The sequence below is a fragment of the Urocitellus parryii genome, chromosome 8 (assembly GCF_045843805.1).
Source record: "Urocitellus parryii isolate mUroPar1 chromosome 8, mUroPar1.hap1, whole genome shotgun sequence".
NCBI lineage: Eukaryota > Metazoa > Chordata > Mammalia > Rodentia > Sciuridae > Urocitellus > Urocitellus parryii.
The window spans coordinates 121603888-121624919 of record NC_135538.1 but is presented as its reverse complement, the minus strand read 5'-3'; the positions used below and the strand labels follow the sequence as shown (position 1 = coordinate 121624919).

The window sequence follows — 21032 nt, the reverse complement described above, 5'->3', positions numbered from 1 at the left end:
GGTTCCTTGGCTCCGGCTGCCATAAGTCTTGCAGGTGGCGGGAGGACAGCTTCCGCGCATGCGCCTCGCGGGGCCCCGCCTCCTAGTGCGCGGGGCTTGCCGGCCACGTTCCGAGGTCCGTACGCCGGCGCCTGTCACCGCGGGGCGCCCTGGGATAGCGGTGGGATCGTGGGGGTAAGCGTGCAATGGGGTGTCTCCCAGGAGGTGGGAGGGGCAACGGGATCTGGCGCACAATGTGGGCCTAGCGGAAGGACTGGTCCGCGGGAGATGGGGATCTATGGGTGGCTCCAGGGCAGGCGGGGAGCCTAGTGTCTGTGGCGGGGCTTCTTACCCGCTCCTAGGCGCGCGGATGCTCATCACCTCTCAAACTATTGAAACCTCTCTGTTCCTTGTGACAGCGGTCAGCGTCGTGTCGCAGATGTCGAGGGGCAGAGACTCTCCGACCCTGCTCCAGAAGCGCCCTAGTCTCCATTGACTGCAGGGTCCGATATCTCCCGATACAATGTACTCAGGCACTTAAGGAGGCAGAGTTGTGTGGAAGGAGATAGAATGAGGGAGCACTGCTAGGCGGAGGCAGGAAATAAGGGACTGACTGGTGGGTGTGACTCTCTAGCATCCCGAATCCTTATGTGCTCTCTGTCTATCCAAAACAGATCTTGACCTCTTCCCAAACACTCCTCATGCCTCATTTGCCTCTGGCCTCTTTTCGACCACCACTGTGGGGCCTGAGGCCCTCATGGGGCCTCCCTAGGCCCCATTCCCTTTCTACACAGTCAGAGCCCTATGGATCTTCCCTTTCCCGGAGGAACCGTGAAGCCAAACAGAAGCGTCTGCGGGAGAAGCAGGCGGCTCTGGAGGCTGGACTTGCAGGGAAAAGCAAGGTTAGAAGTCAGTCTGTCCTTGGGTTTGAAACTTGGAAGGGGGCTGGAGGAGACGACTGGGATCCAAATGGCTGAGGTATACTGGAAATTACAAACTCTTTTTCTGTTCCATCCCACCAGTCATCTGCAGAATCCACTAAAGCCTGGAGTCCTAAAGAGATACTATTGTATGAAATCCCTACAAAACCTGGTGAAAAGAAAGGTAACCAGGGGATCTGAAGGCCATCTCTCATATTTTTGTTGCCCATTTGGTCTGCTGAAATGCAGCCTGGAAGAAAGTTCAATAGTTAGTCTTTTGCCCTTCTGCTTCCACAGATGTTTCTGGGCCTCTGCCTCCTGCTTACAGCCCCCGATATGTTGAGGCTGCCTGGTACCCGTGGTGGGTGCGAGAGGGCTTCTTCAAACCAGAATACCAGGTTAGTGTCTTGAAGAGAGGGTTACTAAATGGTTCCCAGGACAGAGTGGCCTTTGAGGTTGGGCACAATAGCCTCTGAATTGAGCTCATATTTCATAGCTTTCTTTTTATGGCCTCACATTTTCTTGTTATTTCCTAGAAGTTCTTTCTGCATTGGAGGCACCAGAGGGTGCTATTGCCCCAGGTAATATCCAGTCCTCTCCTTTGACTTTCTTCTAGGCACAACTGCCCCAGGCTACAGGGGAGACCTTTTCCATGTGTATCCCACCTCCCAATGTCACTGGTTCCCTGCACATCGGCCATGCACTCACAGTGGCCATACAGGATGCCCTCGTGCGCTGGTGAGGGGAATGGGGACTGCAGTTCTTGGAGGGGAAATAAAAAGTGCAGGAATGAATGAAAATAACCATGTGAACTCAGGGTCTCAAGTGAGGGTATTTCTGTTTCAGGCACCGGATGCGGGGAGATCAAGTGCTGTGGGTTCCTGGCTCAGATCATGCAGGAATTGCTACACAAGTAGGTCTTTTTGTCATTTTCCTTTTCTCAGGCAAAAGTGGTATCTTCTCCAAAAGCAACTTGCTTTGTTATGCATTTGCCTTACACCTACTGCAGGCTGTGGTGGAGAAACAACTGTGGAAGGAGCAGGGAGTGAGGAGACACGAGCTGAGCCGAGAAGACTTCCTTAGGGTGGTGTGGCAGTGGAAGGAGGCGTGAGTGTGATGATCTGGGTTGCAGGGGCCACCCCAGTGTTGGCAGGTTGAGCTCTGGTTTTCCACTACTGTCTCTCCTAACTTGTAGACCTCAGTTCATCTCAACACAGTTCTCACTTTTCAGAGATGGGAACTCTGAAGCCCCTTAGTATTGGGTGAAGTCTCTTAGCTTTGTATGTGTATATGTATGTATTTTATATACATCAGAATGTATATGTTTGAGCTGAGCATGCCTGTAATCCCAGTGACTCAGGAGGATGAGGCAGGAGCATTGCAAGTTTAAGGCCAGCTGTAGCAATTTAGCAGCCCTTTAGCAACTTAGTGAGACCCATTCTCATAAAAAGGGCAAGGGATGTGATTCAGTGGTAAAGTGTCCCTGGATTCAATCCCCAGTATCAAAAAGAAAAAAAAAAAGATGTGTTTGTGTGTATATTTGTATAGATGTTTGTGTATGTGTGTGTGTATATATATGTATTCTGTCTACTTATCTCACTCTCTCACTTTCTCTTGCTTAGATTTCATCACCTCTCCTACTTGCCCATTCCCAACTTCCAGACCCTTAAAATTTCTCTCATTCTTCTAGGTCTTTTATCACTTGCTGTTTTCTCTGTGCAGCTTTCTTGGATTTTCCACAGATTGGCTTCCCCTCCTCTGTTATGCTTCTTTTAATGTCCTAGAAAGCCCTCCACTTGGTTTGTTGGTCTGTTTCCATCAGCTTCTAGAGGCTAGATGATTTGTGTTATACGCACTTTTGTTTTCCTCCAATACTTGGTGTTGGTGGAGGCAGCACTGGGCCTGGTACCTAGAAGGTGCTTGGGATATGTCTGCTGACAGGTATTTCTCTGGGTGCAGGAAAGGAGGAGAGATTTATGAGCAGCTGCGTGCTCTGGGTGCCTCCCTGGACTGGGATCGAGAGTGTTTTACCATGGATGCTGTGAGTGTCCTACACTGGGGTCTCTGTGGATGTTGGAGGGGAGTGTGGTTAGAGATCTGTGTGGGAGGGGGCTTATTAAATATATTGGGAAAGGGAAGTAGAAGTGACCAGGTCCCTGAAGGGAGACATTCTGAGAAGGGGCTGCTAGATGTGGACACTCAGGTCATTCTAGGGCTCCTCAGTGGCTGTGACCGAAGCTTTTGTGCGACTCTACAATGCAGGATTGTTGTACCGGAACCGTCAGCTTGTCAACTGGTCGTGTGCTTTAAGATCAGCTATCTCGGATATTGAGGTGAGGCAGAAGAAGACAAGCAGGTTTGTGAGAGCTCCGAGGCAGGGTAGGCAAGTAGTTAAGAGCTCAGACTCTGGAGCCAGACTGCTTGGATTCAAATCTGCCACAACCAGCTATGTGACTTTTGGCATGCTATTTAGCCTCTTTCAGTCTCTACTTCCTTAACCTATAAATCAGAGAGATGGAATGCCTGCCTTGTGGGACTGTTGTAAAGTTTAGATGAGAATTTGTGCTTAGGTGCTCAGTGAATATTTACTCTAACAAAATTTGGGTGAGGGTAAAGGGAGGTGGCTCTTCTGAATGGGATTTAGATGGATTATAGGGAGGTTGGGGCATAAATATCAATGGGGAGAGGAATTCTAGGTGTGAGCTTTACAGAGAGGCTGCCTTGACCTCTCCAGGTGGAGAGTCGGTCCCTCCCAGGCCGCACGGAGCTCCGACTGCCCGGCTGCCCCACTCCTGTGTCTTTTGGTCTCCTTGTTTTTGTCGCCTTCCCTGTGGATGGAGAGGCTGGTGAGTGTGCTCCTCTGAAGGGTTGCCCACTTTCCTGTTTTCCTCTAGCCCATGTTGGGCTGTGTAGTGGCCTAGTAGAGTATGCACCATTGTGGACACTTACCTAGGGGATTAAGAAAAGCATATATGGGGGTTGGAGGTATAACTCAGTGGTAGAGCAGTTGCCTAGCACATTTGAGGTACTGGGTTATATCAGCACTGCATCAAAATAAATAAATAAAATAAAGATATTGTGTTCTTCAACTAAAAAAAAATTAAAAAACATAAAAAAAAAGAGGGCTGGAGCTGTAGTTCAGTGGCAGAGTACTTGCCTAGCATGTAAGGCACTGGGTTCAATCCTTAGCACCACATAAAAATGAAATAAAACAAAGGCATGCTGTTCATCTACAGCTACAAAAAAAATTAAAAGAGAAAAGAAAAGCATATTTGGCCTTGCCTTTTGGGAACTTAGTGTAATTTTGCAGGAGTCTGCTACTCAGGAAAGAGACAAAGAATCAGTTGTAGTTCAGAAAAGGGGGAGAGAGATGAGCAGAATAATCTGAGGAAGTGTTTTGCAGGGGGTCTGGCCCTAGCCATGGAGAAGGCACAGCATTTGCAGTTAGGATCTGAGACACCCTTGGGTCCTCTGGGTGCCCAGCAGGATTCTGATTGCTTTTATTAATGCCATCCCCACTTCTCCTGTCTAGTTATTGAGGATTCCTTTGTACCAATACCGCTCAGGCCTCTGGTCATGTGCTTACAGGAAACCTGGGCCCATGTAGACATGCCTTCTAATTCTCTGTTATTTCGAGGGGCCTGTTGACCTTGTCTGCTTCCTTCCCTTGCCAATTCCAGTTCTCCTGGCTTTAATTGTATTGGGAGTGAAGGGTGAGGGTAATGACCAACTGTAAGTGCTTGAATGTTTTTGTCTTTAGATGCAGAGGTCATAGTAGGAACCACGAGGCCAGAGACATTGCCTGGAGATGTGGCTGTGGCCATTCACCCTGAGGACTCCAGATACACAGTAATTAATACAAAATGTGCTGCCTGCACAATAGCCCTCCTGCCCCCATGGTTCACCCTCCTTTCTCTGAAGATGCTGGCTTCTACTCTCCTCTTCCTACTTCTGTTTGTAAGACTTTTTCTTTCATCCCAGCTCAGCAGTGGCTGTGACCCTGTTCCCTTCTCATGTTGTGCTTTTTCTCAGCTCTTAGTGTTGACTATAGTGGCCCATCGACCAAATCTAGCTACTGCCTATTTTTGCCTGGGGATTGAACCCAGGGGCATTTCACCATTGAGCTACACCCCCAGTTCTTTTTATTTTTTATTTTGAGACAGGTTCTCACTAAGTTGGTAATGGTCTCATTAAATTGTCAAGGTAGGCCTTGAACTTGTGATCTTCCTGTCTTGGCCTCCCAGGTCATTACTGTGCCCAGCTTGCTGCCTATTTTTGTATGAACAACATTCATTTGTTTATGTATTATCTATGGCTTCTGTTGTGTTTAATTGTATTTAGTTTCATTTAATTTTGCCACACTGACAGTGACAGCATGGAGTAATTTTTCAGAGACTAATTTTTTTCTCCCCTTTTTCTAAATTTTTTAACTGATACTCAGAGACTAAATTTTCCTCTTGGCTCCAAAGCCTAAAATATTTACTTTTTGGCTCCTGAAAGAAAAGTTGGCTGACCTTGCTCTAGTTCTTTACCTTCTGGTTTCCACCCTCTTGTTCCCAAGTTTCTCATGCCCAGATCTGTCCTTCCTGTAACATGTGCCCATCCGTGTTCCTGATTGCCTATCTTTATCCCTTCCCTTCAGCATCTACATGGACGACAGCTTCGCCATCCCTTGACAGGACATCTTCTTCCCCTCATCACAGACACTGCTGTTCAGCCACATATGGGCACAGGTGAGCAGAGGCCAGGGGTTCGGAGGGAGGTGCCCTGGGGGAGAGGGGAGTGAACTAGGAGAAGGAAGAAAGTAGAGGAGTGAAATATGAATGGGTAGAGGGGAAGGAACAGGAGGTAGACAGAAGATGGGAGGCATGGGGAGGTGTGGGTGATGATGCATCTGGAAAACCAAAGGCCAAGGTCAGGATCAGTGCTCACTGCAGTTGTGCTCCCCCAGGGGCAGTGAAGGTGACTCCTGCTCATAGTCCTGCTGATGCTGAGATGGGGGCCCGACATGGCTTGAGTCCCCTGAGTGTCATTGCGGAGGATGGGACCATGACTTCTCTCTGTGGGGACTGGCTGCAGGTGGGACTAATCTTGGTGTTAATCCATCCTCTGGGGGCACTCTCTGCCCTGTCTTCCTTTCCCATTTTCTTGTTTCTCTAAGGCCTTTAATGTTTGCTGTCTCCATTTTCTCCCTAGGGTCTTCACCGATTTGTGGCCCGGGAAAAGATTATGTCTGCATTGAGGGAGCAGGGCCTGTTCCGGGGTCTCCAGGAACACCCCATGGTGTTGCCAATCTGCAGGTAGTCCTGCTTTAACTCCTTTACTAAGGGCCATGCCCAAAAGGGAGTAGATGAAGATTAAGAGTGTCAACGGGATGGGCCCTGCACCCTATGTTAGAATACAGGTTTTGAGCTGGATGTGGTGGCACACTCCTATGATCTGAGCTACTCAGGAGGCTGAGGCAGGATGATTGCAAGTTGAAAGAAACTTACTAAGACCCTATCTCAAAATAAAAAACAGAAAGGTCTGGGGATGTAGCTTAGTGGTAGAACCCCTCCCCCCCAACCAGTACTGGAGTAAAAAAACAAAAAACAGGTACTCTGTTGGTTTTATTCATTGCTGCATCCTCAATAATGAGGGCCTGGCATGGAGTAGAGTCCCTGGGAGAAGGCGCAGGGCTTGCAGAATGATGGGATCACTGTTTACCTTTCAGCCGTTCTGGGGACGTGGTAGAATACCTACTGAAGAGCCAGTGGTTTGTCCGCTGCCGGGAAATGGGGGACCGAGCTGCCAAGGTGAGGCTGCAATATGAGGAACAACTGGCCCTGGGAATGGGGAGCTCTCTGATAATTGGGAAAAAGAAACTAGAGGCCAGAGAACTTCCTGCCCCAAAGATCTAGAGCTGTGGTAATTGAGGGGAGTGATGTGTGGGACAGAGAAAAGATGGCCCATGGATGGCTGGCTTGTAGTCTCACTCAAGCCCAGAATCTCCTTAGAAAGCTTTTGAGGTCCTTTCTGAGTTTTAAAAACACTTCAGAGGCAACCTGTCTCATCCCAGGAGGTGTGGGCATACAGGAAGGGGAGCATTGGTTAAAGGCCTTTTCCCTTCTAGGCTGTGGAGTCAGGGGCCCTGGAGCTGTCTCCCTCCTTTCACCAGAAGAGCTGGCAGCATTGGTTTGCCCACATTGGGTAAGGGTCAGAGGAGCTCTTGTGAAGATGGATGGAGATCCTCTTCATATGCTGAAACATCACTGATGTCCTGTTTTCTTGGCAGAGACTGGTGTGTTTCCCGGCAGCTGTGGTGGGGTCATCAGATTCCAGCCTACTTGGTCATCGGGGAGCATGTGAAGGTTGGTAGGAGGAAGCTGGGCGTGGAGGAAAGAACCATAGCCAGGAGTCAGAGGACTGCCAGTCCCAGCACCTGCCTCTTGATGTGTTTTATGGTCTTGGTCATGTAGCCTCATGTGGCAAAGGCTCCCTGAACCGGAGTTTCTTCCTCTCACCGCCCAGAGGGGACCAGTCATTCTAAGACACTGGAGAGAACATGAAGACTAAGAGACATTTTATGCCTGTCTATTGTTATTTGTCCTCGCTCTCCCCCACCCCCTGATTTTTCAGGATGACAGGGAGGACTGTTGGGTGGTTGCACGTTCAGAGGCTGAGGCCAGAGAGGTAGCAGCAGAACTGACAGGGAGACCAGGCGCAGAGCTGACCCTGGAGAGGGGTGAGTGCTTGAGCCTGAGGGGAGGGCAGGATGGCTGGGTCTTTCAGCTGGAGAGGTGGGGTTGGGCAAGCTGGAAATGGAGTAACAAGTAAGCCCCTTGGTCTCTGGGGTGTATTGGCCTGCAAGGGTGGGCATCAGTGGTTTGAGGTGCTAGATGCTGAGGTTCCAATTGTCCCCAAACCCTGTTCTGTTTCCCAGACCCTGATGTCCTGGACACATGGTTCTCTTCAGCTCTTTTCCCTTTTTCTGCCCTGGGCTGGCCCCAAGAGGTGAGGTGGAGATAATGAAGAAGGTGGACAGCTGGGCCCCCACAGAGTTGAGAAGAGCCCAGGCAAGGGCTTGGGCTTCTTACTATTTATCTCTTCCTCCTAGACCCCAGACCTTGCTCGTTTCTACCCACTGTCACTTTTAGAAACTGGCAGTGATCTCCTGCTGTTCTGGGTGGGCCGCATGGTTATGCTGGGGACCCAGCTCACTGGGCAGCTCCCCTTCAGCAAGGTAACAGTCTTTCAATGCCCTTCCCTTGTTGTAGATCCCCAGGTTTCCCCAAACCTCTCCTTCCTTCTAGCTCCTGATACATTTTCTGTGTTCCCTTTTTTCTGATCCACTGCCTACTCTAACCATAAAGTATAGAGGCCAGAAAGATCTGAGCTCCTTTGCTGACCTCTTCTATCCCCCTAGGTACTTCTTCATTCCATGGTTCGGGACAGACAGGGCAGGAAAATGAGCAAGTCCCTGGGGAATGTTCTGGACCCACGGGACATCATCAGTGGGGTGGAGCTACAGGTGAGAATGAATGCCCTGGCTTGGGAGTTGGGGGAATCTGAGGAGAGGGGCCAGCTGGAAGGGACAAGAGGGGTGAGGGACAGTAGGTGTGAGTCTTAATAGGGGCAGGCTTTTGACCTAGGTCAGTGGCTTCCTCATGCATCCCCAGGTGCTACAGGAGAAGCTGAGAGATGGGAACTTGGATCCTGCAGAGCTGGCCATTGCAGCTGCAGCACAGGTGAGATGCCACGCCTGCCCATCTGAGCCTCTAGTTCAAGGGTTTCCTCTGCAGCCCATACTTCTAGCCCTGTAAACATCTGTCACCATCTTTTTCCTCTGCAGAAAAAGGACTTTCCTCATGGGATCCCTGAGTGTGGGACAGATGCCCTGAGATTTGCACTGTGCTCCCATGGAGCCCTGGGTGAGCCTGGGGTGGTGGACTGGGCATAAGGTAGCCAAATACCTGTGCAAGAGAGGCAGGCAGGATCTAGGATTTCCCATACTGCTGCCCACATAAAAACTCCTTTGTTCTCTTCCCTCCAGGGGGCGACCTGCACCTGTCTGTCTCTGAGGTCCTAAGCTGCCGCCATTTCTGCAACAAGATCTGGAATGCCCTGCGCTTTATCCTCAATGCCCTAGGGGAGAACTTTGTACCTCAGCCTGCAGAGCATGTGAGATACAGGAGTGGTGCTTGGAGTGGGGAAGGTCTCATATCCAAAGGCTGAAGGAGCACCTCCAAGGAGAGGAAGTAGGGGAGTGGGAGGTCGATCCATCTGGCTCCTGATCTCCCTCTGCCCACAGATCTCTCCCTCCTCTCCCATGGACACCTGGATGCTCAGCCGCCTGGCTCTTGCTGCCCAGGAGTGTGAGCGGGGTTTCCTCACGAGGGAGCTCTCACTCGTCACTCACACCCTGCACCACTTCTGGCTCCATGACCTCTGTGATGTCTACCTGGTGAGTGGCCAGTTCAAGGCTTGGCCAATGGTAGTACTCCAGTGAGTGGCACTCCTGCTAGTTTCTGCTGAAATTGGGGCCAGTGGCCAAAAATGCGTTAACAAATTCTTACTGTTTCCTTAGATAGGAAAGGAAGGTCCAGGGGGTTCCTAGCTCACATCTTCCTTGGAACTGGCCTGTGTAGCACAGCCACTGTCAAGCCAGGCACTTGTTGTGGCAAGACAGGAGGAAGGGAGACTTCTAGAAAAAAGTTTCACAAATCAGTGATGGAAGGCAAGGGGAATTTTTTTCCCCCCATGATTGCCTTGTTTAGACTATGGGCAGGTTGTGAGTGGCCTGGGAGGAGAGAGTTGTAGACCAGGGCTCCTGCCTCAGTGTCCCACCTCACCAAGAGGGCTTGTTGACCACAGATTCCTGTCCACACCCAGCATTGCTCCTTCAGTGGGTTAGGCTGGATCTTGAAAATGTTCATTTCTTGTCCCAGGGGATGCTGCTGGCTGTGGACCAATTAGTAGCTTACTATTTCTTAACATTATTAAAATAAGGTTAAGACTGATGATGTGGCTCAGTGGTAGAGTGCTTGTCTAGCTTGTACAGGGTTCAGAGCTCAATTCCCAGCACCTCATAAATAAATGAGAAAATAAGAAAAATTTTAAAATACAATGAGGTTGAATAAGCTAAAAACTGATTTTCCCCCTTCCCCAAACTTCACATCTCCCTGGAAATCTTATTCTTGCCCACTGGTGAGAATTACTGTCCTGGATTTCCCCTCTTCATGTTCTCTAGTATATGTCTAGGGATAGCTAGTGGTCTCAGACATGCTAGGTGCTCCTGCTTGTCCCTCTCTCCAAGAAACTGTTTCTGCTGGCTCCCAGAGCTCCCCACGGGTATGCTAGCATCTGTGGGCGAAGGATGTGTCTGTGGCCTATCCTCTGATCTCTTGACTTCCTCCCTAGGAAGCTGTGAAGCCAGTGCTGTCACACATACCCCGCCCCTCAGAGCCTCCTCAGGTCCTGTTCTCCTGCGCAGATGTTGGTCTCCGCCTCCTTGCCCCACTGATGCCCTTCCTGGCTGAAGAGCTCTGGCAGAGGCTGCCCCCCAGGGTTGGCAGTCCCTCTCCCCCCAGTGTCTCTGTGGCCCCTTACCCCAGTGCCTGCAGTTTGGTGAGTCACAGACATGGTACCTTGGAATGGGACTCCTGATCAAAGTTGGGAGCAGCCTTATAGGGTTCACTGTGGGGTTACTGCTGTGTGGTTTGTTCTTTCTGTGGGTGTTTGGGAGGATGGTTACTGCCAGATTGCTGGTAAAACTCTAGGGTCTTGAGGACAGTGTTAACATAATGGTCAAGAGCAGGACCTTTGGTAGACTAATACTATGTGACTGCTTCAGTTTCCCTTATCTTTAAACTGGTGATAGTAATAGTATATGTCTTGGTTGTGATAAAGGTTAGATGAGGTAGTAATAGATTATCAACATAATTTCAGCAGCTTTTTTTTTGGGTAATGGGGATTGAACTCTGGGGCACTCGACCACTGAGCCACATCCCCAGCCCTGTTTTGTATTTTATTTTGGGACAGGATCTCACTGAGTTGCTTAGCACCTCACTATTGCTGAGGCTGATTTAAACTTGCGATCCTCCTGCCTCAACTTCCTGAGCCACTGGGATTACAGGCGTGCACAACCATGATCAGCTATCTCAGTAGCTTTCATAACTTAAGAATGATAAGCACCACAGATTCACCCAAAAATTATTTTAAAGTTTATTTGTTTATTTTGGTATTTATTTGGAATTTTGAATAGTGTTTTAAATTTTAATTTAGGTTTGGTTATTGGCTGTCTTCAGTCAGAGCAACTAAACAGTCATCAAACCTTGGATGGCTCCTCACTTGCTACCATATTCCTGGAAGTGGAGCATTTTATGTGCTGTTGAGAACAGATCTGTTGCCCTAAGGAGATGGGTGGGCATGGATGGGGTGAGGATACAGCCAGGAATGTTGATGCTGAGTCTCCCAGGAGCCCCTTTGCCAATGCTGGATCCCCCCTTGCCAGGAACAATGGCGCCAGCCCGAAATTGAGCGACATTTCTCCAAGGTGCAGGATGCTGTGCAGGTTCTGAGGGCTCTCCGAGCCATCTACCAGCTCACCAAAGCCCGGCCTCGAGGTGAGGTGGCTCCTGAATACCTGGGTGTCTGCAGGAAGAAGGGATTAATGGGGGAAGAGAACAGCCTGGAGGTCAGACTCCAGGGTCTGGATGTACAGGATGGAAAGTGAGGCAGGAGCAGCTGATGTTGGAGCCATGTCATTCTCTCCTTCTCCAGTGCTGCTGCAGAGCTCGGAGCCAGGGGAGCAGGGTCTCTTCCAGGCCTTCCTGGAGCCCCTGGGCACCCTGGGCCATTGTGGGGCTGTTGGTCTCCTACCACCAGATGCAGCAGCTCCCTCTGGCTGGGCCCAGGCCTCACTCAGTGACACCATCCAGGTCTACATGGAGCTTCAGGTGATCAGAGGGGCCTGGAGGGATTGAGGAGAATGCTGGGTGGAAGGGAACAACTGAGGAAGAGGTGGAGAAGGTGGAGGCCTGGGCAAGCTGCAGATGTCTCAGCCTTTTTTCCCTGTTCTTCCCCAGGGCCTGGTGGACCCCCAGACCCAGTTACCTCTGCTAGCTGCCCGAAGGCACAAGTTGCAAAAGCAGTTTGATGGCCTCATGGCCCGGACCCCATCAGAAGGGGAGGCAGAGACCCAGAGGCAGCGAAGGGTGAGGCTTGGGGTGGCCACCCTGGAAACCTGAGTTCTGGAGGGAGCTTGGGCTGGGAGGATGAACTGTATCCTCACCTTCTCCTCTTACAGCTTTCCTCCCTCCGCCTGGAATTGTCAAAACTGGACCAGGCAGCCTTTCACCTCCAGCAGCTGATGAATGAGTCTCCTAGCCCCAGGAGCTCTGAGCTCTAACTCACCAGCCCTGTCAGTCCTTCTTCCTAGACCTGTATCTGGGGACAGCAGATCTGTCAGTGGTTAGGGTCTGATGAGAACTCAGACTAGTGGTCCACTTTTCTCATTTTGTAAATGAGGAAGCAGACTGGCCTGGTCACCATGAGTATCCTCAAGATGCACTGGTTACCCCCTGAGCCTTACACTTGCTCAGGATTAGCCAGGACATTTGGGAATGAGGAATTCAGATAAACTTTTAAAATCTCAAGAGTCAGATAGCAGTGGCACATACCTGTAATCCCAGTTACTGGGGAGGCTGAGGTAGGAGGATTGCAAGTTCATGGCCAGCCTGGGCATCTTAGTAAGAGCCTGTCACAAAATAAAAAATAATAATAATAGGAGCTATAGATATAGCTCAGTGATGGAGTGCCCCTGGGTTCAGTCCCTAGTACTGAAACAAACAAACAAACAAATAAATAAATAAAATAAAATCCCAAACACATTTGCCCGTGGTCCTTTTTTCCCTTTCCCTTAATGGTGACTTTCTTGCCTGTCCATTATTCCCTGATAGCCTGGTCTGGAGACGAAGGCTACCTGTTAGTTTGGGTCTTTTGACTGCATGGGAGTATGGGTGCTGGGTGGCACCTGTCTTGCTGAGGGAAGCTTTCCAGTGGTGGGGCAGGGCACAGGCTCAATGACCATGGCCCAACCCTTGGCAGTGTCCTGGCTGCTGCAGGGACTTCCTTCAGCCTGCAGGGCTATAGGGTGCATTGGGAGTTATGTGCCTTTTGTGCAACTGAGACCTGAGCACCACAGTCACAGTGCTCAAACCCTGACTGAGTTATGTGCAGATACACAACTAGCCACCCTACCCACCCCAAACACCCTTGTCTCATATCAGCGGAATTAGAAGTACTAGCCCTTCTGCACCCAAATTCCATTCTATTCAGCAGCTCTAAGTTGCTATTTGTGGCAAGTTGATCATGGGCTGGGTCCTCCATGGTGCTCCAGGTATAATACCATTTAATCCTACCAAACACCTCATGAAGTGGGCGTTAGCTTCATTCTGGAGATAAAGAAACGTGCTCAGACTGAAAGTAACTTATCCAAGGTATCAATGGGGATTTAACCCAATTTATTTAACCTTATAACTTGCAGGTCCTTTCTGGATGCTGGAATCAAACCTCCTAATGGGGATTTAGATAAGATGGATGTTTCTCTTTCTGGGCATAAGTAGAGGAGAGTTTTGCAATAATGGGAGTCCATGTCCATTTTAATCCTATTTTCCTACCATTCTGATATGCTTTCTAACTGTGTCCAAGATCTGCTCCAGCTCCTGCCACCATGTCTGTGTCCCTCCCTGGAGGAAAGAGAAAAAGAAGGGGTGAGCAGTCCCCTATTTCTTTTCCTCAGGTTTGACAAGTTTTTCTTGATGCCTACTATGTGCTGGTACCTATCAGAAATAAGTAACATGGGTCAATAAGTAAATGATAAAGCATTTTTTGAAAGTTATAATGCTAATAGGGGAAGAAAGGGTAGAATAGGGTAAGGGGACTTGAATGTGTTGTGTAGGAGGCAACTCTGTAATATTAAATAGGAGAGCAGGGTTGATCTTATGAAAGTGAAGTTTGAGCAAAGACTTGTGGCAGGTGTGGGAATTAGCCAAGTGAATGTCTCAGGTAAAATGTTCTAGATGATGTGAAAAGCCAGAGCTTGTGTGGACATGCCCGGGGTGCTCAGAGTAGCAAGGAGGCCAGTGTGTGGGGCACAGCCAGCTCAGGGAGGCTCAGGGAGGTGAAGTCAGCAGCTGAGGGAGGCAGTGAGGAATAGGGAAGGCTCAGGATCTTTCAAGGCTGTAATGTCCAAAATGGTTGACTATTTAATACAATTGAAATGAAATAAAATGAGACATTCAGTTCCTTAGTCACACTAGTCACATTTCAGTTGTTTAATATCCATAGATGGCCAGTGGCTACTACATGGTCAGCATAGTTATAAAACATTTCCATCACCACAGAAAGTTCTTTAGAGACGAGTGTGGTGGTGCATGCCTGTAATCCCAGTGGCTCAGGAGGCTGATGCAGGAGGATCACAAGTTCAAAGCTAACCTCGGCAATCGTGAGTTACTAAGCAACTCAAGTGAGACCCTGTCTCTAAATAAAATACAAAATAGGGCTGGGGATGTGGCTCAGTGGTTGAGTGCCCCTGAGTTCAATTCCTGGTACGCCCTCCTCCAAAAAAAAAAAAAAAAAAAAGTTCTGTTGGAAAAAACATTGTATTGTAGGCAGTTTTAAAACCTGAGTTTTTTTCTCTCTGAAGTGGAAGCCCTTTTCTTTCAACTTATTACACACTTCCTTTCTATTTGCATCCTGTTGGACAAACCTAACCACATGGCCATACCTATTGGCAAGGGAGGCTGGGAAATGTAACATAATGAGCTATGTGCCCGAACTAAGATGTATGTGAATGTCCAAAATGAGAATGACTATTAGGGGGATGGCTAGCCATCTCTGTCACCCCCAGTTCCAGTGAAATCCAAAGCATTCTCTTCATTGAACTGCTCTGTTTCCAATCTAGGAAGATAATTCTTGAAGAAAAGAATCTGGAAACCATGCCCTGGTGATTCCAGGCCCTGAGATCTAGGAACCTGGTTGGGGAATAGTTTGCTATCTGTTTCTCCAAGAGAGGGATTCAGATATCCAGTCCCCAAACTTGCCTGGGGATGTGCACATCTGGACCATGGGGGTCACCTGCTCACTAGTTCAGACTAGGGGCAAGTCATGAAACACTGGTTTCCTTTGGGACCCCCTGGCTACCTCTTCTCAGGGCTGTCTCAGGACAGTTAAAAAGGATAGTAGAGGAACTTGTTTTTGTTTTCCATTTCTATGCTTCATCACATTCAGGTATGTTCACTATTCAACTCTTGTCTTCCCCACCACCTTCTAGGGAAGCCAGACTCTCCTCTCATATGGTGGTGATGGTGACTTGGTGGAGATGGTGGGCAGAGGCAAGTACTGGGGAAGAGAGGAAGCAATCATAACACCCATAAGGGGTCAGTTTTGGGCTTCAAACTTGTGTCTTGAGAAGTGGTAAGAAACCCAGTTGAGCGACCAGTGAGCTACATCCCCAGCCCTTTTTATTTTTTGTTTTGAGAGATGGTCTTGCTAAATTGCTGAGACTGGCCTTCAACATGAGATCTTCCTGCCTCAGCCTCCTGAGTAGCTGAGATTACCGGTGTGTAACATTGCTCTAGGCAAAACCCAAATCATTTTGAGAGGAGTTATGTGAATGCCTGTATCAAGAAAATAGAATGTAAAGGTACCTGAACTCTTGAAGTGACTAGGTATTTCTACCATAAAACCAGTACTTCCTGACTATACCCACATGGGCATGGTTGTGTGATATGCTCTGTTATGTCCCCAGGGAGCTTATCCATGTAATCCTCACAACAGTCCTATGGCACAGGCACTGTTGTTGTCCCCATTTTATGGGTAAAGAATTGGAGGCTCACAGAAAATAAAAACCTTTTAGGATTCAGGGAGTCCTGTGTGACTACAGATTCATGTGATTATCTGGCACAAGCTCACCTAACAAGGGTCCCACAACTTGGGCCAGGCCGGCCAACCTCTTGGAGCTGAAGCCCCTGCCCCTCTCTTAGCTGCCTCCCACCCTGTCCTCACCCTGATTGGCTTGTGTGGATCCCTGGGCCAGGGGACCATGTCCTGGGGGGTGTTCTGTCCACATACCTGTCTGATATTCCTGGGCCCTAAAAGCTTAAGCCAAGGGAGATGAAATTTAAATTTTGCTTAAACCAAGATATCTGGCTGATGCTTGAACTCTCCATTACTATTAAACTTTGGGCAAGTGATTTGTCTTTTCTGAGCTTCTTTTTGCTCATTTGTGAAATAGGATATGATACCTATTAGGCTACATTTGAGACTGTCACAGGCATTAAGATGGGAAAGCATGAGGCCTGGAATAAACAATTGGAATAAATAATTTGATAACTGTTACTTTCCTTTATTCCCAGGTGTTCTGAAGACTTCTGCTGGAAATGTGTGTGTGTGTGTGTGTGTGTGTGTATGCGTGCATGTGCCCATGCCTAATAGTTAATTAATTCCTCAGATTCCTTCTAGACCTTTGTGGTGTTGAGAGTTCATCCTGGAACACTCTGCTTAGGAGTGGGGAGGGTCAGAGACTTGGGCATCCAACACCCACTTTCTGCCGCCCTTTGTTCATGGATTTGTCAAGTCAAGACATTGGATATAGCATTTTATTGGCACACAACAGGACAAGAATCTGTTGGAAGACAGGGTCAGGATATGACCTTGCACCCCAGGGGACTGATTCCCTTAGCCAACACAGGCTTCAGTTATTTTCAGGCTTTGCAGGTGAAGTTGTGCGGGGTTCCTTCATGATGGAGGGTGACGTTGGTCTCTGATGGGAGGTGGAGAAGAAGGCAGAGCTGGGGAACAGAAAGGGATAGAGGATGAGGTTTAGGATGGCTCCTTACTCTCACCCTTGAGACAGCCAGACCCCTGCAGAGATACCCAAACCCCATACTTTCCCCTCCCCAGATTCTACCCTCTTGAGCAATTCCGGGAAGCTGGAGTCATGGGAGACATTTGCCAGAAAAGATGCCTTCAGCTTCATTTGCAAAGTCACGCTTGGCCCTGGGGATCCAAAAGGACGCAGAAGTCAGAGCAGTGAACTTTTAAGGAGGCAGGCACCCTCCTGTGATACACTTTCCCTCTTGGGGCAGGGTTTCATTCTGATTTTTCAGAAGCTCAGCACTGATATGCCTCCATTTTTTTTTTCCAGAGGCCAAGAAGTCCCCCTCACCTTCTTCTGATTCTCCTTGCCCTGAGGACCCAGGTGTTCACCGTCTAGCACTCACCTGCTCCATATGAGCTGCCAAGAAGGGCCAGGAGGAGGAAGAAGGGCAGCGCAGATCTCATCGTAGCCACCTTACAACTCTATTGTAAGGAGATATCTGAAGTCCCAGGTGGCCTCTCCTTACCCTCAGTCCTTAGCACCTGTGTTTGGCAGAAAGGGTGTGGGGGTCTGGGCAACTGGATTTTCCAGTTCTCTCTGTAAGGTTTTGAGGACCCTGGAGAGGGCCATTCACTGGGCTCTTGGGGAAAGTAGAGTGGTCCCCTTGGAGATCCAGTGGTGCAATCTGTTTGTGTGCAGTGCAGCTTGTGTCCCACCCCTTCTCCATGTCTTCAAGCTTGGGGGGCAGGAAGAGGGAAATGGAGAGGGAAGCAGGGAACTAGGGAGGTGTCCTGCCTGCAGGTGTCTGGATCCCACCCAGGTCCAGCCTCTCATTAGGGATTAATTATTAACTACTGTTAATTGTCATCATTCCTGCCACCAAAGGGCTCAGGAATGTGGGCCCCAAAGGGAGGGGTGGATTAAACCTGGCTTCTTCCTAAGCCCAGGTATCCTGCTTTCTAGGTGAGGATAATGGGGTAATGTGTAAACTTTCATCTTTGAATGTTTTGAGTTAGTTGCTCTAACGCATCCTAGATACTCAGGTGGAGACACATTTCATCCACTATCCTCCCCCATTTCTGGGGCATACTACATACTCCAACCAAGACCCAGGGGCACAGGCACGCAGGCAGAAGGGCAAGCACAGAGGGAGCTGGGGGCCTATCTATTTTACTGCCCTTCTTTAAAAACTAGGAAACTAACTGCCCAGAGAGGGTTAATGACTTGCCAAAGTCACCTAGCAGGTCAGTAGCAGAGGGATTAGTCCCTCATGATGCTAGACACACAGGAACATGCTCAACAGACTGACACTCAAGTGACATCTAAACCCACTTGATCACACAGGGGCACAGGTTCTGCATCTTCTGTCTCTTCCCTGTGTCACCCTTTGCTCCTCCAAAAACAGTGGGACTGAGTGCTGAGGGGTAGAGGCAGAGGGACCACTGGGAAGAGTCAGGGAGAGAAGCCAAAAGCAAAGCAAGACCAGGGAGTTGGAGTAAACCTGCAGTGAGACCTCCAGGGACTCACATGCTTCCTTGAGGAAGCAGGAAGACCCAGTGGGAAGGAAAACGGGCAAAAAGAGCAGCAGACACAGGAGGGGAAGAAGGGTGGACACAGATGCACTAGGGTGTCTGGACCTTCCTGAGAGAGAAGCACCCTGTTTCTTTCCCAGCCGGTGTTCCCCTCTTTCTACATAACCATAGACAAAATGACTGTGTGCTAGGCTTATTACAAACACTATTTCCTTTAACAGTTATAAGGACCCTTTGACTTATTTTGTGGTGCTGGGAAAGGGTCGTGTGCTTGCTAGACAAGTGCTCTACCACTAAGCTATATCCTCAACTCTATAATGACCCTTTGTAGTGAGTCCCAGATCACCCCTGTTTATAGGTGGAGAATCTAAGACATAGATAGGATGCCTGAGGATCCACAGCTCAGCAGTGGTAAATGCCCGCACCGCAGACTCAGCCCCAAAGCTGAACTTCTGGAATTCAGGGATGTGTACATTGTGCCTGAACATGACAAGTGCCTTCCCTGGTGTGCCTCTTCTTCCTTTGCCCCTTCTCTGCCAAGGGGACAGGAAACTTTGCAGGCTGCAGCTGACTAGGTGAGAGATTGAAACAGACTCAAAATCTCTCATATGGAGAATTAAAGCTCCAAATTGTTTTAATTTTTAAAATTCTTTACACTGAGAATATAAACTACCGTGCGCCCCACCGACTTACTCTTAGGTCACACTGTCTAGCTAATCTACATATGTCTATTTCCTGCTGTTTGTTCTACTTTGCTGCCTCTGCTTATAAAAGCTTTCCTGGCTCTTAAGTTTTCTTTTTTTTTTTTTTTTGATCGAACCCGGGCCGCACGCATGCCAGGCGAGCGCGCTACCGCTTGAGCCACATCCCCAGCCCCATCCTGGCTCTTAAGTTTTCTGAAGATGGTGATTTGAAACATAAAAGTTTCCTCTATCTTTCTTTAGATCTGGCTTTGAATAAAACTATTTTCTTGCCAATTTGACTGCAAGTATTTGTGGAGCAAGGTGAGTGGTAAAACCTACCTGGTCCCACCCACCCAGTGCAATAACAAGATACCTCAGGTATCCAGTCTCCCACTCCACCCTGGGGTCTCCTGAAGGTCAGGTGCACAGTCCCCAGGCCTGACCATCTCTCCTTGCAGCATCAATTCCCAAATCCTGCTTTCCTGAGGGACCCCTATGTTCTGACCCTCAGTAGTTGTATTTTTAGGAGTGAGACGAGAACCTTAGGATAGTATAATTGGGACTGCCTGTTTTGAGGAGGGCTGAGCTGAGGACCAACTCTGGCTGGGGTGGGGGGTAGGTTGCTAGTACATGAAGAGCTCATCCATTTAGAGAACTTAGGCTCAACTGGTGGCTCAGAGTGGGGATTCTTGTGCTCTAAGTGGAGCCCAGCAGTTTTCCAGGGCTTCTTGTGGCTCTACAGAAGCCTCTCTTCCTCAGCAACTTTGTGAAACCCTGTCTAAAAATAAAAAATAAAAGGACTAGGGATGAAACTGGTGGAAAAGAACCCCTGGGTACAATCCCTAGTACAAAAAAAAAAGCAAACAAACAAACAACCCCCCAAACTCAAACCAAAACAAACTACAAACAAAACCAACAAAGGCCCATCTTTCTGTTTTTCCATTCATCAACTTTTTCTTATGTTGGTGAATGTCGTACTTGCCTAAGTTGCCCCCCAGCATCCCCTGTCATGAAAACACTGACGTATGCATTCTTCCAGAAACTTGACCATTTTTTTTAAAATAACTTTTTAGTTGTCAGTGGACCTTTATTTTATTTATTGATATGTGATGCTGAGAATCGAACCCAATGCCTCACACATGCCAGGCAAGTGCTCGGCCACTAAGCCTCAGTCTGAAACTTAAATCATTTTAATTCTCAAATTTAAGTCTACCATCCATCCCAAATTAATTGCTGTGTATGAAGTGAAGTAGAGAAAAAGCAAGATTCATGAATTTTCCCTTTTGGTTATCCAGGCACCCAGAACTATTTATTTTAGACTCTCCCCTCTCCTCTCCTCAAGTTGCAAGAGTACTTCAATTAAGTCAAGTGACCAGATCTGTATGCTTCTATTTCTGGGCTCTGTGCTGGCCTCTATCTGGTCATTCTTACTCCAGTGCCACAGTGTTTAGTGACTGCTTTGTGGCAAACCCTGAGATCTGAGAATGTAGGCCCTCCACTTCTGTTTTTCTTTAAAATCATCTTGGCTATTTTCAGTCCTTAGATTTTTATAGAATCAGTTCAATTTCTTTTCTTTTTTCCCTTTTTGGTACTAGGGATGGAACCCAGGGGCACTTAACCAGTTCTTTTTATTTTGAGACAGCATCTTGCTAAATTCTTGGGCCTCCGGAGTTTCTGGGATTACAGGCATGCGCTATCATGCCTGGCTAAAATCAGTTCAATTACTACCCAAAGCTCACTAGGATCTTGAGAGAGAATGCACTAGAGATGATTTCTGCTTTGCTCTAGATTGGATCTCTTCTAATCATTTCTTTCCCTCTGCCCACCTAGGATCTGTCTCCTCCCTACAGACCGTGGAACTGCCCCAATCATGCCAGGGACTTCTGCGTCAAGTGTGGTCATCTCAGAAGCTTACACTTCCACAGTGGCTGGAGTGGCCACCCCATCTGCCGCTCTCAGCGTCCGGACCAGTGAGGCACTCTCACATCTGCTTGTTGCTTAATAACAGGGATAAGTCTGAGAAATGGGTCCTCAGGCAATCTTATCATTGTGTAAG

At 48.5% G+C, this 21032-nt stretch overlaps 2 protein-coding genes across 3 annotated transcripts; one reads left to right on the top strand and one right to left on the bottom strand.

Moving 5' to 3' along the window:
- The first annotated feature begins 84 nt into the window (after nucleotides 1–84).
- On the top strand, nucleotides 85–12757 carry Vars2 (valyl-tRNA synthetase 2, mitochondrial). 2 transcript variants are annotated; one of them, XM_026414296.2, is made up of 31 exons: nucleotides 85–174; nucleotides 399–482; nucleotides 654–881; nucleotides 1002–1083; nucleotides 1197–1297; nucleotides 1516–1637; nucleotides 1746–1812; nucleotides 1909–2006; nucleotides 2859–2940; nucleotides 3113–3232; nucleotides 3634–3745; nucleotides 4660–4748; nucleotides 5542–5632; nucleotides 5851–5978; nucleotides 6096–6199; nucleotides 6613–6694; nucleotides 7012–7088; nucleotides 7174–7249; nucleotides 7518–7623; nucleotides 7822–7892; nucleotides 7996–8121; nucleotides 8305–8409; nucleotides 8558–8626; nucleotides 8731–8809; nucleotides 8932–9059; nucleotides 9190–9342; nucleotides 10299–10505; nucleotides 11392–11503; nucleotides 11661–11836; nucleotides 11966–12094; nucleotides 12187–12757. In XM_026414296.2, exons 3-31 carry the CDS (start codon nucleotides 681–683, stop codon nucleotides 12286–12288), a joined length of 3195 nt encoding a protein of 1064 aa, XP_026270081.2. In that variant the 5' UTR covers nucleotides 85–174; nucleotides 399–482; nucleotides 654–680; the 3' UTR covers nucleotides 12289–12757. The 2 variants fall into 2 exon arrangements, with proteins under 2 accessions (XP_026270081.2, XP_026270080.2); XM_026414295.2 differs by lacking the exon at nucleotides 399–482 and having other exon boundaries at nucleotides 105–174.
- Nucleotides 12758–16645: 3888 nt separating this feature from the next.
- Sfta2 (surfactant associated 2) lies at nucleotides 16646–17225 on the bottom strand. The gene is made up of 3 exons (XM_026414348.1): nucleotides 17165–17225; nucleotides 16852–16940; nucleotides 16646–16732 (listed from the first exon to the last, which is right to left on the bottom strand). Exons 1-3 carry the CDS (start codon nucleotides 17223–17225, stop codon nucleotides 16646–16648), a joined length of 237 nt encoding a protein of 78 aa, XP_026270133.1.
- Between the last annotated feature and the right edge of the window lie 3807 nt (nucleotides 17226–21032).

What these genes read in the sequence shown, in the direction of transcription:
- Vars2 (XM_026414296.2), top strand. Translation starts at nt 681, where the DNA reads ATGCCTCATTTGCCTCTGGCCTCTTTTCGACCACCACTGTGGGGCCTG. An exon ending in AAAACCTGGTGAAAAGAAAG is followed by an intron (nt 1,084 to 1,196) that starts GTAACCAGGGGA and finishes CTGCTTCCACAG; the next exon opens with ATGTTTCTGGGCCTCTGCCT. An exon ending in CAGGATGCCCTCGTGCGCTG is followed by an intron (nt 1,638 to 1,745) that starts GTGAGGGGAATG and finishes TTTCTGTTTCAG; the next exon opens with GCACCGGATGCGGGGAGATC.
- Sfta2 (XM_026414348.1), bottom strand. Translation starts at nt 17,225, where the DNA reads ATGAGATCTGCGCTGCCCTTCTTCCTCCTCCTGGCCCTTCTTGGCAGC. An exon ending in TGGCAGCTCATATGGAGCAG is followed by an intron (nt 16,941 to 17,164) that starts GTGAGTGCTAGA and finishes TTGGATCCCCAG; the next exon opens with GGCCAAGCGTGACTTTGCAA. An exon ending in TCCCGGAATTGCTCAAGAGG is followed by an intron (nt 16,733 to 16,851) that starts GTAGAATCTGGG and finishes TCTGTTCCCCAG; the next exon opens with CTCTGCCTTCTTCTCCACCT.